At 38.8% G+C, this 15026-nt stretch overlaps 1 protein-coding gene across 5 annotated transcripts in view; it reads right to left on the minus strand.

Annotated features, from left to right (window-relative positions):
* Positions 1-5124: 5124 nt before the first annotated feature.
* The window catches only part of ZFY (zinc finger protein Y-linked), a 52685-nt gene continuing 42783 nt past the window's right edge, over positions 5125-15026 (minus strand). For 4 of the 5 annotated variants that reach the window (XM_032756516.2, XM_032756514.2, XM_032756512.2 and 1 more), the window contains 5 exons: positions 12352-12501; positions 11943-12086; positions 10786-10935; positions 9541-9681; positions 5125-8816 (listed from right to left, as the gene is read on the minus strand). In XM_032756516.2, coding sequence (XP_032612407.1) covers positions 7633-8816; positions 9541-9681; positions 10786-10935; positions 11943-12086; positions 12352-12501 — 1769 coding nt within the window. In that variant the 3' untranslated portion in view covers positions 5125-7632. The remainder of the gene's footprint in view (positions 8817-9540; positions 9682-10785; positions 10936-11942; positions 12087-12351; positions 12502-15026) is intronic. The other variant, XR_009211974.1, reaches the window with a different exon arrangement.

Consider the following 15026-nt stretch of genomic DNA (forward strand, 5'->3'; position numbering starts at 1 on the left):
CAACTGGCTACAGCTTTCATCTGCTCTCTGAAGCACCTCTGAAATATTTCCCATATTGAATGCCTTTTCTCAAACCTTGCAGGAGTGCCTCTTGGTACCTCTGCAGTTGCTATAGTTGGGCTTCCTCGTTTGGGTCCCAGTGCAGGTCTGCTTCTGGGAACTGGCCCTGCACTTATGCCAGGACATTAAGGGTGCCTTCCAGTGCATTGTTTTCTAGCCAGTGGTGGGCTACCTCGGTCACCCTGCAGCATTCCTTGGTGTTGAACAGCGTCAGGAGAAGCTGTTTGCAATCTGGCCAAGTTGGATTGTGTGTCTGAAAAATAGACTGCATCAGATCTGTGAGGGCTTGGGGCTTCTCTATGTAGGAGGTAATATGGTGTTTCCAGTTTAGGAGATCAGTAGTTGAAAAAGGCTGGTAAATGAAAGTTGGTTGCCCCCCTTGGACCTGGCCTTGTTTGTCATAATAGAGGGGTCCCCATGTTTCTCAGAGAGGCATCTGCAAAGCTCTGTTGCAGCCAGATTGAAGGCAGCCTTCTTGATCATCTTGACTGTCCTCCTTGACCTCCTGGGGTGAGGGCTCAGATTTCACCTTTTGGGGTTAGCCTGGGGTGTATCATCATCTGAGTCTGGCTGTTATTGGTGCATAGGGAAGAGGGGTTTCTATTTCCGCTGGTGGTTCCTGCAAAACTGGTTTTTCTTGTGGGTTTTCCTTTCTGTTTGTAGCTAACAGTGAAGCTGAATTCTCTTTCACTTTTGGCTCAGCTTGAGCTACCAGTGTTCTGCAATAACCTGCCAGGCAGGGCTCCAGCCATACAGGTCAAGTTCGAATTATATTCAGCCATGAGTCAATACAAGGAAATTGGCCTAGAAGTCCCGGCTGTCCTCCGACCTCAGTCACCACCCTATATACGCAGCCTATTATTTCCCTATCTATAGTTCCTTCCACTGGCCATCCAACACTGAAAGAGGACCAGTCTATTTCACAGACAGTTCTCAACCTCTGGTGGTCAACTTCATCCCACAATCCCCCACATAACCTCTCTTAAAGTTCTTTAACATGCATTCTAATGGAATGGGTTTCAACAACTTCCCTCCCATTTCCTCCCAGTTACAGCGCAATTCACTCACTCTTTTACTTTCACTTCGGACCGATTAGACCGTCTCCCTCACAGGAGTATTTCAGACACCACTTAGCTTCTTTAATGGAGGGTTTGAGTCCCAAACCCAGACCACCACAATCACTAAACTGTGGGGCACCTCTCTAGCATAGTCTATGCTAAGAGATCTGCGGCTCCACACACATCATTCCCCACGTTGGTTCTGTGTCCGGAATTGGTGGGTTCTTGGTCTCACTGACTTCAAGAATGAAGCCGCGGACCCTCGTGGTGATTGTTACAGCTCTTAAGGTGGCACGTCTGGAGTTTGCTCCTTTTGATGTTCAGATGTGTTCAGAGTTTCTTCCTTCTGGTGGGTTCGTGGTCTCGCTGGCTCAGGAGTGAACCTGCAGACCTTCATAGTGAGTGTTACAGCTCTTAAGGCGGGGCGTCTGGAGTTGTTCATTCCTCCTGGTGGGCTCGTGGGCTCGCTGGCTTCAGCAGTGAAGCTGCAGACCTTCGTGGTGAGTTTTACAGCTCATAAAAGCAGTGTGGACCCAAAGAGTGAGCAGTAGCAAAATTTATTGCAAAGAGTGAAAGAACAAAGCTTCCACAGTGTGGAAGGGGACCCGAGCGGGTTGCCACTGCTGGCTTGGGCTGCCTGCTTTTATTCTCTTATCTGGCCCCACCCACGTCTTGCTGATTGGTAGAGCCCAGTGTTCTGTTTTGACAGGGCGCTGATTGGTGCGTTTACAATCCCTGAGCTAGACATAAATGTTCTCCACGTCCCCATCAGATCAGTTAGATAGAGTATTGACATAAAGGTTCTCCAAGGCCCCACCAGAGCAGCTAGATACAGTGTTAATTGGTGCACTCAAAAACCTCGAGCTAGACACAGGGTGCTGATTGTTGTGTTTACAATCCCTGAGCTAGACATAAAGGTTCTCCAAGGCCCCACCAGAGTAGCCAGATACAGAGTGTCGACTGGTGCATTCACAGACCCTGAGCTAGACATAGGGTGCTGATTGGTGTATTTACAATCCCTGAGCTAGACATAAAGGTTCTCCACAACCCAGGCTGGAGTGCAGTGTTGCAACCTCACCTTACTGCAATGACCTCCTCCCAGGTTCAAGTGATTCTCATGCTTCAGCCTCTTGAGCAGCTGGGATTACAGACATGTGCCAGAAAACCCAGCTAATTTTTGTATTTTTAGTAGAGACATAGTTTCATTATGTTGGCCAGGCTAGTCTCAAACTCCTGACCTCAAGCCAACCACCTGCCTCAGCCTCTTAAGAGTGCTGGGATTATAGGTATGAGCCACCACGACTACCTGGAGCAATTTTATTTTTGAGACGGAGTCTCCCTCTTTCACCCAGGCTCGAGGGAAGTGGCACGATCTCAGCTCACTGCAACCTCTGCTCCCTGGGTCCAAGTGATTCTCCTGCCTCGGCCTCCCGAGTAGCTGGAGTTACAAGCACTTGCCACCATGCCCAGTTGTTTTTGTATTTTTAGTAGAGACGGGTTTTCACCATGTTGGCCAGGCTGGTTTCGAACTCCTGACCTCAGGTGATCTACCTGCCTCCTCCCAAAGTGCTGGGATTACAGGTGTGAGCCACCACTCCCAGCCAGCAATTATTTTTAAAAGCCCACAAGTAACACCTTATTTGATGGTGAAAGGCTGAAAACTTTTTCTCTAAAATTAAGGAGGCAAGGCTGCTAAGTGAAATAAGCCAGTCACAAAAAAAATGCTGTATGATTCTGATAAAGTAGTCAAATTCGTAGAAACATTACCAGGGCCTGGGCAGCAGTGGAGAAAGGTAAGTTTTTTGTTTTTTTTTATTATTATACTTTAGGTTTTAGGGTACATGTGCACAATGTGCAGGTTTGTTACATATGTATCCATGTGCCATGTTGGTTTGCTGCACCCATTAACTCATCATTTAGCATTAAGTATATCTCCTAATGCTGTGCCTCCCCCATCCACCCACCCCACAACAGTCCCCGGAGTGTGATGTTCCCCTTCCTGTGTCCATGAGTTCTCATTGTTCAATTCCCACCTATGAGTGAGAACATGCAGCGTTTGGTTTTTTGTCCTTGCGATAGTTTACTGAGAATGATGTTTTCCAGTTTCATCTATGTCCCTACAAAGGACATGAACTCATCATTTTTTATGGCTGCATAGTATTCCATGGTGTATATGTGCCACATTTTCTTAATCCAGTCTATCATTGTTGGACATTTGGGTTGGTTCCAAGTCTTTGCTATTGTGAATAGTGCCGCAATAAACACACGTGTGCATGTGTCTTTATAGCAGCACGATTTATAGTCCTTTGGGTATATACCCACTAATGGGATGGCTGGGTCAAATGGTATTTCTAGTTCTAGATCCCTGAGGAATCGCCACACTGACTTCCACAATGGTTGAACTAGTTTACAGTCCCACCAACAGTGTAAAAGTGTTCCTATTTCTCCACATCCTCTCCAGCACCTGTTGTTTCCTGACTTTTTAATGATGGCCATTCACAACAATGTAAATATTCTTAGTACTACTAATTGTATACACTTACAATGGTTAAAATAGGAAATTTTTTTTTTCACAATAAAACCAACCTGACTGCTGGTGCCTATGCACAATTTTTTTATGTAGTAGTTCCAGGATGAGCCCAAGATTTTATACATCTAACAAGATTCAAGTAATGCTGATGCTGACCTGGCCCAGCTTCAAAAACCAGTGCTCTGAAATATCATACCTTTAAGATATTGGTCATAATGCTTAATGCTTTTCTTTACAAAAATCTTAGAATTCCTGAGAAGTTAAAAAATAATAAAAATTTAAAAATAATCAAATTGACATTGACATTGCCAGAAAACCAGTCAGTAAATTATCTTAGGTGAAATCACAGGCCTGACCGGCATGTTTTTAGATTTTCTAAGACAACTAAGTTATTCATGATCTTATCTGGCTTATGACTCTGGCCAGTGACATTCACCATATTTTTTTTTAACATTTTAATGGCTTTAATTATTTACAGTTTGAACCATTAGACAAACACATTCCTACAGAGTTGAAGAACTGCAGAATCTTTACCAAAGGTGTTTTGCAACTAAAGAAAGGTGATGGAAACATAACATATGAATGTGCTAAATGCTACTTACACATTTTAAGATAGTGACCTTTATCGTGTGAATTTTACCTCCACAAAAATTTACGAGTCTGTCTTCTTTGTTGTAAATCTGTTTGACTCCTGGTTAACTTCTACCAAGCTTCTAATTTTTGTCATAATACCCATCCCACAGTATATGTGTATACGAAAGATCTCCAAACTGAATATAAAAAGGTTAACACTCAAATGTGTAACTAAGGCAGGTTCTTCTGCTACGGACTTAGCGCCCTCAAAAACCACTTAAAGGGCTGGTGCAGTGGCCCTGTAATAGCACCATTTTGGGAGACTGAGGCATGAGGACTCCTCGAGCCCAGGGGTTTGAGACCACCCTGGGCAACATAATGAGACCCAACCCCACGTCTATAAAAAATCAAAAATTAGCCAGGCATGACAGTACACGCCCATAGTCCCAACTACTGCATAGGCTGAGGTGGGAGGATCGCTTGAACCCAGGAGTTCAAGGCTTCAGTGAGCTGAGATCAGAACTGCACTTGAGCCTGGGCAAATGAGTGAGACTTGGTTGTTAAAACAAAAACAAAAACCAAAAAAAAAAAAAAAAAAGAAAAAAAAAGCTTTATGCAAGGAAAATTTATTTCAGCAAGTCCAAATGCTAACCAAACAATCTTTCATTAAGATAAAACAAAAAGTGACTTTCAAGAACACATTAAGCAAAGGACTTACCAATTAGCACAAGTACTCTGAAATACTACTTCTAAATTCATAAGGTTATCAATATTTACATAAAAAGCATTTTGTATTCCACTGATGTATAGAATGAACTAAGTGGGGAAATAAAAATAGTCCACTATGTTTTGTTTATTAAGACTTAAAACTGCGTGTTTTAAAGAGTTAACTTAGTATTGGTATCATATACAAGTAAACATTTATTAACAGCAAAATATTGTTTTTATTTTTGCATATTCTCAAATACACATTTACAATAGTATCACATTTCCTATATGAATTCTCCATAGTTATTTTAAGTATTTTACAATTTGTACAGAGGAAGGGACATACAATATTTAATAGGTTATTTTTCAACCAAATAATAATTTATGTCCTTGTAAGATTTTGTACCTCTTTAAAACTTTCAACTTCAACATTCACTTTTTTAGCTTTGCTAATCAAATTAAGAATTAAAACCAGCCTGCAAATAATAACAGTATATAACATTAAGCACAATTTCGTTTCTTTATACAAATGTTCTATCATATTTACTTGACCAAATGCTTAATTACCTTTTAAAGGTTTCAATACTGTGGTTAAAAACAAAACAACTGTGTATAACTCCAGACTACATGAAAAATATGAAATATGTAAAGTGTTATGTTCTTTACCTTTCAGTTTATTTTTAAAAGATAAATAGCTAACTATCTGTATTAATTTTAAAGAATGTTTTAAAACTCTTAAACTTTCACTTAAATACTTCCTTTTATACTACTTCAGGGAGAAAACAAATTGGACGGAGATTTAAAGGATTCTCAAATACAAACTGAAGTTTTCAAGAATGGGATAATGAAGGACAGTAAAAATCAGGTAGGGACATGTATAAGGGCTAAGAAGGCCTAACAGGTTCTCAAAATCCATTACATGGTTTTGGTTGGTACTAGGTTTAAATTCATATATGACTAAAGCACTTTAGAACTAGATCAAATTAATCTAACATTTCAGAGGCTGCCAATCACCAAATATTTATATTTCCTAATCCTATAACTTTTGAATTGGTGGCACAGAAAAAGGTGAAAATAAAAATCTGACAGCAAAAGTTGAATAAAGCACCACCATACTAAAGCTGGAAGGTAGCTGTAATGTGGGTGAAAAAAAATTCTAATCCCCTAAAATATTCTAAATACACAGGTACCAACAGCCAAATTAAGGAATCTAAAAATGTATTTTCCATCCTCCAAATTTTTATTAACCAAATTCTTTTTAATTATATGAATTCATTTTATATTATATCCATACATATAAATTAACTGCTTAATAACTTATTAACTTATTAACTCTCAAACAATAAAATTTGGAAAGTGATATATATTCCAAATAAGGCCATGGATTTTCATTATGTACTTTTATCTTCAAATCAAAATAAACTTGACTGTTGTCTTTTTAAAACTTTACTCAGTGTAAAATAAAAAGCAGGATAAAGTTGCTAATGTGGAATTAGCTCTCATTCCATTACATGGTACCATCATTTTCCCTTAATCCTCCTTACTTTGCAAACAGACAGAGTTCCTTCACAGGATTCTCAGAAAAATACTAAGAAATCTATGTCTGAAATAGCTTTCCAGAAAAATTTATGATACGAAGCTGAAATTGTATGAAAACATTCTATCTAGAAACATCTTACTTTCCATTTTTATCAAAGATTATTTGAAGAGAAGATTTTCACTCTCCTAATGTCCTTCTTTTCTTTTTAAATATTCACCTCAAATTTAGTAACTGAATAACAAGTTACAAAATGCTCTCATACATCCCTGGATCTTTCAGGTTATTGTAAATTTTCATCATAAGTTTAAAAATTTGTGGTTGTGTGTGTAAATATGTGATAAACAACAAAGATGCATATACAAGATTTAGAGTTAAACACCAAGTTTCAAAATATCCTGAGTCCACAATTTACCTCTAAAAGTCTCCAAAATTCAGTGTGCAGTAAGTCTCATGTGTTGGAACACAATGCAAGACAAAGCAGTACAAAGAGAAAACAGAAGACAAAAATAAGTAAAACTTTTCAATAATACTTTCTAAGTTTGCTGTGCTGACAAAAAATGTAAACACTATTAAGGAAAGTTAAGGGAAGTACATTTTGTCTGCTGAACAAAATGAAATTTAAACATAAATGTGGTCAATATCCTATATTAATCAGTGCTAGAAGCTCAAATGTAAAATTTTATCATGTAATCTGAAAATATTGACAAAAAATTATTACCATGTTTTGCTAATTGGACTTGATGGTAAAACCTCCCATTTATATTAGCAGATGTCTCCAATGTTAAACATTTGTGTAGGAAGAAATGGGTCAAAATGTTACTTTTATAGTTATCAATCTGATTTTGTCTTAGAAGAGTACCATCAACATGAATAAATATGTAAATAAATAGTAAAGCTTTTACGACTGAAAATTCAGTATAGAATCACAAATTATTTTATTACAAGCAACTTGCTTGTTGCTGTTTTTCCTCATCTATTAAAGAAACTGAAAAGGATTCAGGATACTGTATTGAACAAAATGTAAAGAAAAGTGGACTACAAACAATAATTCTATTTTTACACAGCATAATTCAATGTATAGTAATGGACGTGAACAAGACTGGCTTTAAAAAATGAATTTTCTGCTTCAAGGCCAACATCTTTACAAGCTTGTAGACACAATGTTAGGGCAGGCCTACTTCTTTATGATGTCGCATTATGTGCTGGTTCTTTTCTGAAGGTCTTCGGAAGCCTTTCTTGCAGTACTCACACCGATGAGGATAGTCTTTTGTATGAATGGAAATAACGTGCCGTTTAAAGCCTGAGGCATCTGTAGTGCTATACTCACAGTACTCACACTGATACACTTTCCTGCCACTGTGTGTCTTCATGTGCTTTTTAAGCTCATTTTGTTGCCTAAATCCCTTTCTACATCTCTTACACCTAAATGGAAGATCCTTTGTGTGAACTGAGAGAATATGGCGACTTAGAACAAATGGGTCTGCAATCTTAAAGTCACAATGTCTACATTGGTGCATTTTTTTACCTTTGTGGACAGCCACATGTTTCTTGAGTTCTGAAGGCCTATGAAAGCCTTTTTCGCACATCTCACACTTATGAGGATAGTCTTTTGTATGAACTGAAATTACATGTCGTTTCAAATCACTTGAGTTTGAACTCTTGTGGTCGCAATGTAAACACTGATGTGTTTTGCTTTCTTGGTGGACAAGAGTATGTTGCTGCACTTCTTTGGTATCTGAGAAAGTCAGAAGACAAATGTCACATTTGAATGGCATCTCTTTACTATGCTTTGTTTTTATATGTGTTTTCAAGTTAGAAGAGTCTGCAGACCTATATTCACAGTACTGGCATTGGTACGGCTTCTCGCCAGTATGGATTCGCATGTGCTTTTTGAGTTCTGATGGGTGTCGGAAACCTTTACCACACTCCACACAGATATGAGGAAAGTTCTTGCTGTGGACGGCCAAGAGGTGGCGATTCAATAACCCCTGTTCAGCTGTCTCGTATTCACAGAATTTACACTTGTGCATTTTGTTGGCCCCTTTTTCCTTGTGCACCATTTTGTGAGTAAACAAAGCCCCCGCATGAGAAAAATGCTTCCCACACTCATCACATTCGATGGCCTTCTCTGCCTTGCTGGTCAGCTTGTGGCTCTCCAGGTGGTTATGTAAACTTATCTTCTTGTTGGTAGTGTAATCACAGTCAGTACAGTGGTACTTCTTCTTGGCAAGGTGTTCAGGATGGTTTTTCATGTGTCTTTTCAAAAAACCTCTCGACTTAAACTTCTTCCCACAAATCATGCAAGGATAGACAGTCAAAGGATGACCATCAGGGCCAATAATTATTGCTAAGAAAGGAAAAGAAAGCACTATGAGTGCTTAATCAAACTTCTGGTTTCCTCATGAATTTAAAGCTTGTGTTGTGAACATTACTGGGCAAATACTTTTAAGTTATTAACATTCCTTTTATTGCTTTTCAATGTTAAGAGTTATAGTAATGCCCTCATCGACAGAACTGGTTTGGTTAAGTATGAACCAATCTCACTCCCTCCAGTTAAAAAAAAAATCAACCAACCAGTGACAAAAGAACATGAATTTAGAAATGTGTAGCAAATAACTCATAAAAATCAAGTGCAGCATTTCTGCTTTGATGACTGACTCCAAGCCAAATATATGCTAACAGTAAAGCTTAACTGCACCTATAAATAAATTTTAATATGCTAAGAAGCATTCAAAACAACATAGGATAGTAATCTGTCCTATAAATAACCTAGGTACTTCTTCCACTTACCTGTAAATTATACCTGCTTTATGCTGGTGTAAGTAGATCCATGTAATTTTGTTCACTTAAAATTAGATAACATTTTAGAAATTTGTTTTCCTTTTCACTAAAATCACCAGAGGATTTTAATTCTTTTTCCTGAATGTTTGATGCACAACTGTTTCTTCTTATCCAAGAAAATCATTCATGAATATCAATGAATGTTGAAATTTTTTCTTTCAAATTCAATACATAAAAATACATGTGGCCTACTAGCTAAAACTCCATCATAACACCCCTGTGGAACTCACCTGTTTGGTACTGCCTGGAATCAGGTCTTCTCTTTTTCTTTGGTTTCTGTTTAGCCAGTCTGCCAAGGCCAGCAGACTCATCAACGTGCAAGAGGGCACTTGCAGTGCCATTCCGGTTTTCAATCCCATCAGAATTATTACCTAACAACGTACATGAAAAAACAGAATCACACAACATTATAAATTCTAAAGAATTAGGAATTCTTTATTAACAACAAGAAGTCCTGACACTCATGAATGACAGAAAGTCCTTACTGTATTTTTTATTTTTATTCTTTTTTTTTTTTTTTTTGAGACAGGGCCTTGCTCTGTCACCCAGGCTGGAGTACAGAGGTGTCATCTTGGCTCACTGCAACCTCCTCCTCTCAGGTTCAAGCAATTATCCTGCCTCAGCATCCTGAATAGCTGGGATTACAGGAATAATGCCATCACACCCATCTCATTTTTTTGTATTTTTAGTAGAGAGGAGGTTTCACCATATTGGCCAGGCTGATTTTGAACTCCTGACCTCAGGTCATCCACCTGCCTCAGACTCCCAAAGTGCTGGGATTACAGGCATAAGCCACTACACCTGGCCCCCAATTATAGACAATGTATTTTATGGGCATATTTATGGCAAGACTATGGGAAGTGCCTAGCTTCCGTATCTAGCAGCATGTTGCTCTACTGGACTCCCTTGCTATCTCCCAAAAATTATAAAGTTATGAGTCACCTATAAACCAAGATTTAAAATGTTAGACTGAAAGCTGTCACACTTCTTACATAATAAAAGAAGTTTATGTTAAAATTAAAGGCAACAGGGAGACTATGTAATCTTCCTCTACTTTTGCTTAAATCATGAAACCCTAAGACCACAGAAACCAGTTTCTTTTTTTTTTTTTTTTTTAAGACAGGGTCTTACTCTGTTGCCCAGGCTGGAGTGCAGTGGTGCAATCTCGGCTTACTGCAAGCTCCGCCTCCCAGGTTCATGCCATCCTCCTGCTTCAGCCTCCTCAGTAGCTGGGATTACAGGCGCCTGCCACCACGCCCGGCTAATTTTTTTTTTTAATATTTTTTAGCAGACATGGGTTTCACCACGTTAGCTAGGATGGTCTTGATCTCCTGACCTCGTGATCCGCCTGCCTCGGCCTCCCAAAGTGCTGGGATTACAGACATGAGCCACCGCGCCTGGCCAACAGAAACCACTTTCAACAGTGAATTAATGTTCAAAAACCACTCAATCCTTCTAGCTTCTATGTAAGTTACCATAAGCTGCTGCCCATGCAATTGGCACGAAGGTTTTCATTTCATCCTCATCAATTTGCTGCTCATGCACAGCAGCTGCTGCTGCAACAGCAGCATCCTCCTCTCCTACGATCACTTCCATATAAACTTCATCAGCAATTTCAGCAACATCTAAGCACAAAATAAATAAAAAAAAATTTGTGACTGGTTTACAGAGATCACACAGAAAAAATACATTAATAGGAAAAAATTAACATTGGTTAAATTATTCATTTCTTGGCTTTCACCATAATTAGTTTATAAAGCAACAATCAAAACATAGTCACTGATACCTTTTCTTGGAATATGGCAACATAGTAATCTCTACAACAGTGCTGCTTATTTTTTTCGAATATTGGTTGCATTTAAAAAAAAAAAAAAAAAACAGCTTGGGCAGGGCACAGTGGCTCACACCTGTAATCCCAGCACTTTGGGAGACCAAGGTGGGTGGATCATGAGGTCAAGAGATCCAGACCATCCTGGCCAACATGGTGAAACCCTCATCTCTACTAAAAATACAGAAATTAGCTGGGTGTGGTGGCATGTGCCTGTAGTCTCAGCTACTTGGGAGGCTGAGGCAGGAGAACTGCTTGAACCCAGGCAGTGGAAGCTGCAGTGAGTGGAAACTGCTCCACTGCACTCCAGCCTGGCGACAGAATAAGACTCTGCCTCAAAAAAAAAAAAAACACACCTGGGGGAAACATGAAATCCTCTTCCACAAAAAAGGCCACATACTGGCACATATACATCATGGAATACTATGCAGCCACAAAAAAGAATGAGCTCATGTCCTTTGCAAGGACATGGATGAAGCTGGAAACCATCATCCTCAGGAAACTAACACAAGAACAGAAAACCAAACACCACATGTTCTCACTCGTAAGTGGGAGCTGAACAATGAGGCCACATGGACACAGGGAGGGGATCATCACACACTGGGCCCATTGTGGGGTGGGGTGCAAGGGGAGGGAGAGCATTAGGACAAATATCTAATGGATGGGGGGCTTAAAAGCCTAGATGATGGGTTGATAGGTGCAGCAAACCACCATGGCACATGTATATCTATGTAACAAACCTGCACATTCAGCACACGTATCCCAGAACTTAAAGTAAAATTTTTTTTTAGAAAAGCTACATACTTAAATCTTCATCTTCTCGTTGAGAGTCATTGACAGTCATATAAACCATCTTTTCCCTGGGAACACGAATACTGCTGTTCTGATCAAGTAGTTCAACTCCATGATCATTTTCAGGTTCACTCTCCACAATGTCTACAGTTCCACCTATCAGAGAAGAGGAAAGCTCCAAAAATTATTTGAGAGTTCATTTTCACATATTTTGCTTACACGTTTTAGTATATTTTTATATTACTAAATCAAAAATATGTCTTAAAAGTTGTCTTTGGAAAAGAGTTCAAATTTTCCAACCTAAATAACCTAAACTAAATGTTAAATATCAATGAAAAAAAGTAACTTGTTTACTTTTTTGACACCATTTGGTTGAAACATTTGGATGACGATGTATAAAATGCTGACAGCTTCCTCTTACCTAAGTCATCTTCTCCAGGATCAGCTTTAAAAATGTATACCTTGATGACTTCAGGACAAGTGCCATCCACTTTACAAGGATCCATTTCTGATTCTGCATCGACGGTCACTCCAGTGGAACCATCATGTTCTATTTTGCCAGCATCATCCACTGAAAAGGCAGAAAATATATCATCAACAATTAACAGTAGATGCTTTAAAACTTAAGAAAACTAATGAAAGAATATATGTCATCTTTGTTTATCATAAAGTAAAAGCATACCGTATTACAAGTACTCTGTTTTATTTTTTGAGATGGGGTCTTTTCGTTTTCTGTCTCATGCTAGAGTACAGTGGCACAATTACAGTTCACTGCACCTTTGACCTCCAGAACTCAACTGATCCTCCTGCCTCAGCCTACCTGAGTAGCTGGGACAAAAGGCATATGCCACCATGCTCAGCTAATTTTTTATTTTTTTGTACAGACAAGGTCTCACTATTTTTCTCTGGCATCTCCAACTCTCGGGCTCAAGCAATCCTCCCACCTCAGCCTCACAAAATGCTGGGATTACAAGCTTGAGCCACTGCACCCAGCTTACCAATGTTCTTGAAGATCTGAGAAATAATGTCCTACTAGTAAATTCAGTACACACTAGTCCTAATATATTTTATGAGCATTACCTAACATTCAGTACTTCTGAATACAATTGTCTTATCTGTTCTATGAGAAGCATAAACTTTTTAAAAATCAAAATATGGTTGTCAGAAACATAAATTCTGGCTGGCCATGGTGGCACATGTCTGTAATCCCAGCACTTTGGGAGGCCGAGGCAGGCGGATCACCTGAGGTCAGGAGTTTGAGACCAGCCTGGGCAACATAGTGAAACCTCTGTCTCCACTAAAAATGCAAAAAAATGCGGTGGTCATGGTGGCAGGCGCCTGTAGTCCCCACTACTCAAGAGGCTGAGGCAGAAGAATCGCTTGAACCTGGGAGGCAGAGGTTGCAGTGAGTCAACATTGCACCAGTGTACTCCAGTTTGGATGACAGAGTGAAACCGTCTCAAAAAATAAATAAATAAATATAAAAATAGTTGTACATTCTGATATTAATCTGTTTAAACCTAACACTACACACGCATGCATTTTAAAAAACAAACACACACACAAAACATATACATGAGTTCTAATGAGTCTGGGTCTACTGCTGGCAAATACAGTAAGATGTATACTTAAGTATCTTCTTTTTAAGGCAGCTGTTTCATGTTTCATGTTTATGTATTAAAAAAAAAGAATCCTTACTTACCAATAAAGTGAACATATGATTTCCAACAGTGGGCTCAGGGAATCTACAACAAACTTTTAAGTGTTACATGGCAAGGGAATCAAGTGTGGTGTTATGTTGGGACTTCAAAATTAATAAAAGTAAAAAATAATGTCTTAAAAAATACATTCTGGACTGCAGTAAATACCAAAAATATAACCCCCATATAATGTAACCTTACATTACACACCACTGTGGGCACTGACTACTATCTTTAGCACAACAGAAAGTGTGGCACAGACTAATGAACACATAGCACACAGTACAACTTAATTTATCACAAAAGTTGGATTTTTCAATGTTCAGTCCATTAGAGAAACACTAAGTAATGTTCTCTCTGTTCTGGGCCCACCTGGTCTGTATGACACAGCAAAAGATCAACCACAGAGGAGCAGGACCCCAAGAAGCTTTTTCATTTCCCCTTTCCCATTTTAGCTTTGTTTTTGTATTCCTCTGCTGCATATATTTCATAATCCTTTTGGCTAAATATTTATGTTTAAGTCAATTAAACAATGATTCACAACTATCAATCAGACTCTGGGCAAGTATTAGAGGTGCAAACTTTAAAAGAACTGGCCCGAGGCCAGGTGTGGTGACTCGCACCCGTAATCCCAGAGTTTTGGGAGGTAGACGTGAGTGGATTGCTTGAGGCCAGCCTGGCCAACATGGCAAAACATGTTTTCTACTGAAAATACAAAAATTAGCTGGGCAAAATGACACATGCCTGTAATCCCAGCTTCTTGGGAGGCTGAGGCACAAGAATTGTTTGAACCCAGGAAGCAGAGGTTGCAGTGAGCTAAGATCTCACCACTGCACGCAAGCCTGGGCAACAGAGAAAGACTGTCTCAAAAAAAAAAAAAAAGTAATGGACCCAAGAAATTTCTAATTCAGTGAAAAAGCAGACAGGTGAACAGATGATTATTTTAAAATGTGATCATAATAATGTAGTTACTTTTTATTAAGTGATTACTGAAAGCATTACTTAATACTCATAACTCCATAAGGAAGTGCTATAATATTGTCGACATTTTACAGTAAAGCAAACTGAAGTTTAGAAAACTTGAATGATTTATCTAAGGTCACACATCTAGTAACTGGCAAAACCAGAATTCAAATCTTGATCCATGTAATTCACAAGAAACAACCATCAACCTTTGGTGTCTGAAGAATGCTGTAAGTTCAAATTGTTAGAGGCAATAATAATTTTTTCTAAGAAATAAAAAACAGTATAACAAAAGACATTTTCCATTAGTGTAGAGCAGATAAATGTATTCACAACGCAACTACAATGAGCATTACTTAGAAAAGGCAACGGTAATAGTTTTGACTACTTCATGTTTTAAATACTTAGTCTTAACTTTCTTTTTTTTTTTTTT

Source organism: Hylobates moloch, unplaced genomic scaffold, assembly GCF_009828535.3.
Source record: "Hylobates moloch isolate HMO894 unplaced genomic scaffold, HMol_V3 SCAFFOLD_25, whole genome shotgun sequence".
Classification (NCBI taxonomy): domain Eukaryota; kingdom Metazoa; phylum Chordata; class Mammalia; order Primates; family Hylobatidae; genus Hylobates; species Hylobates moloch.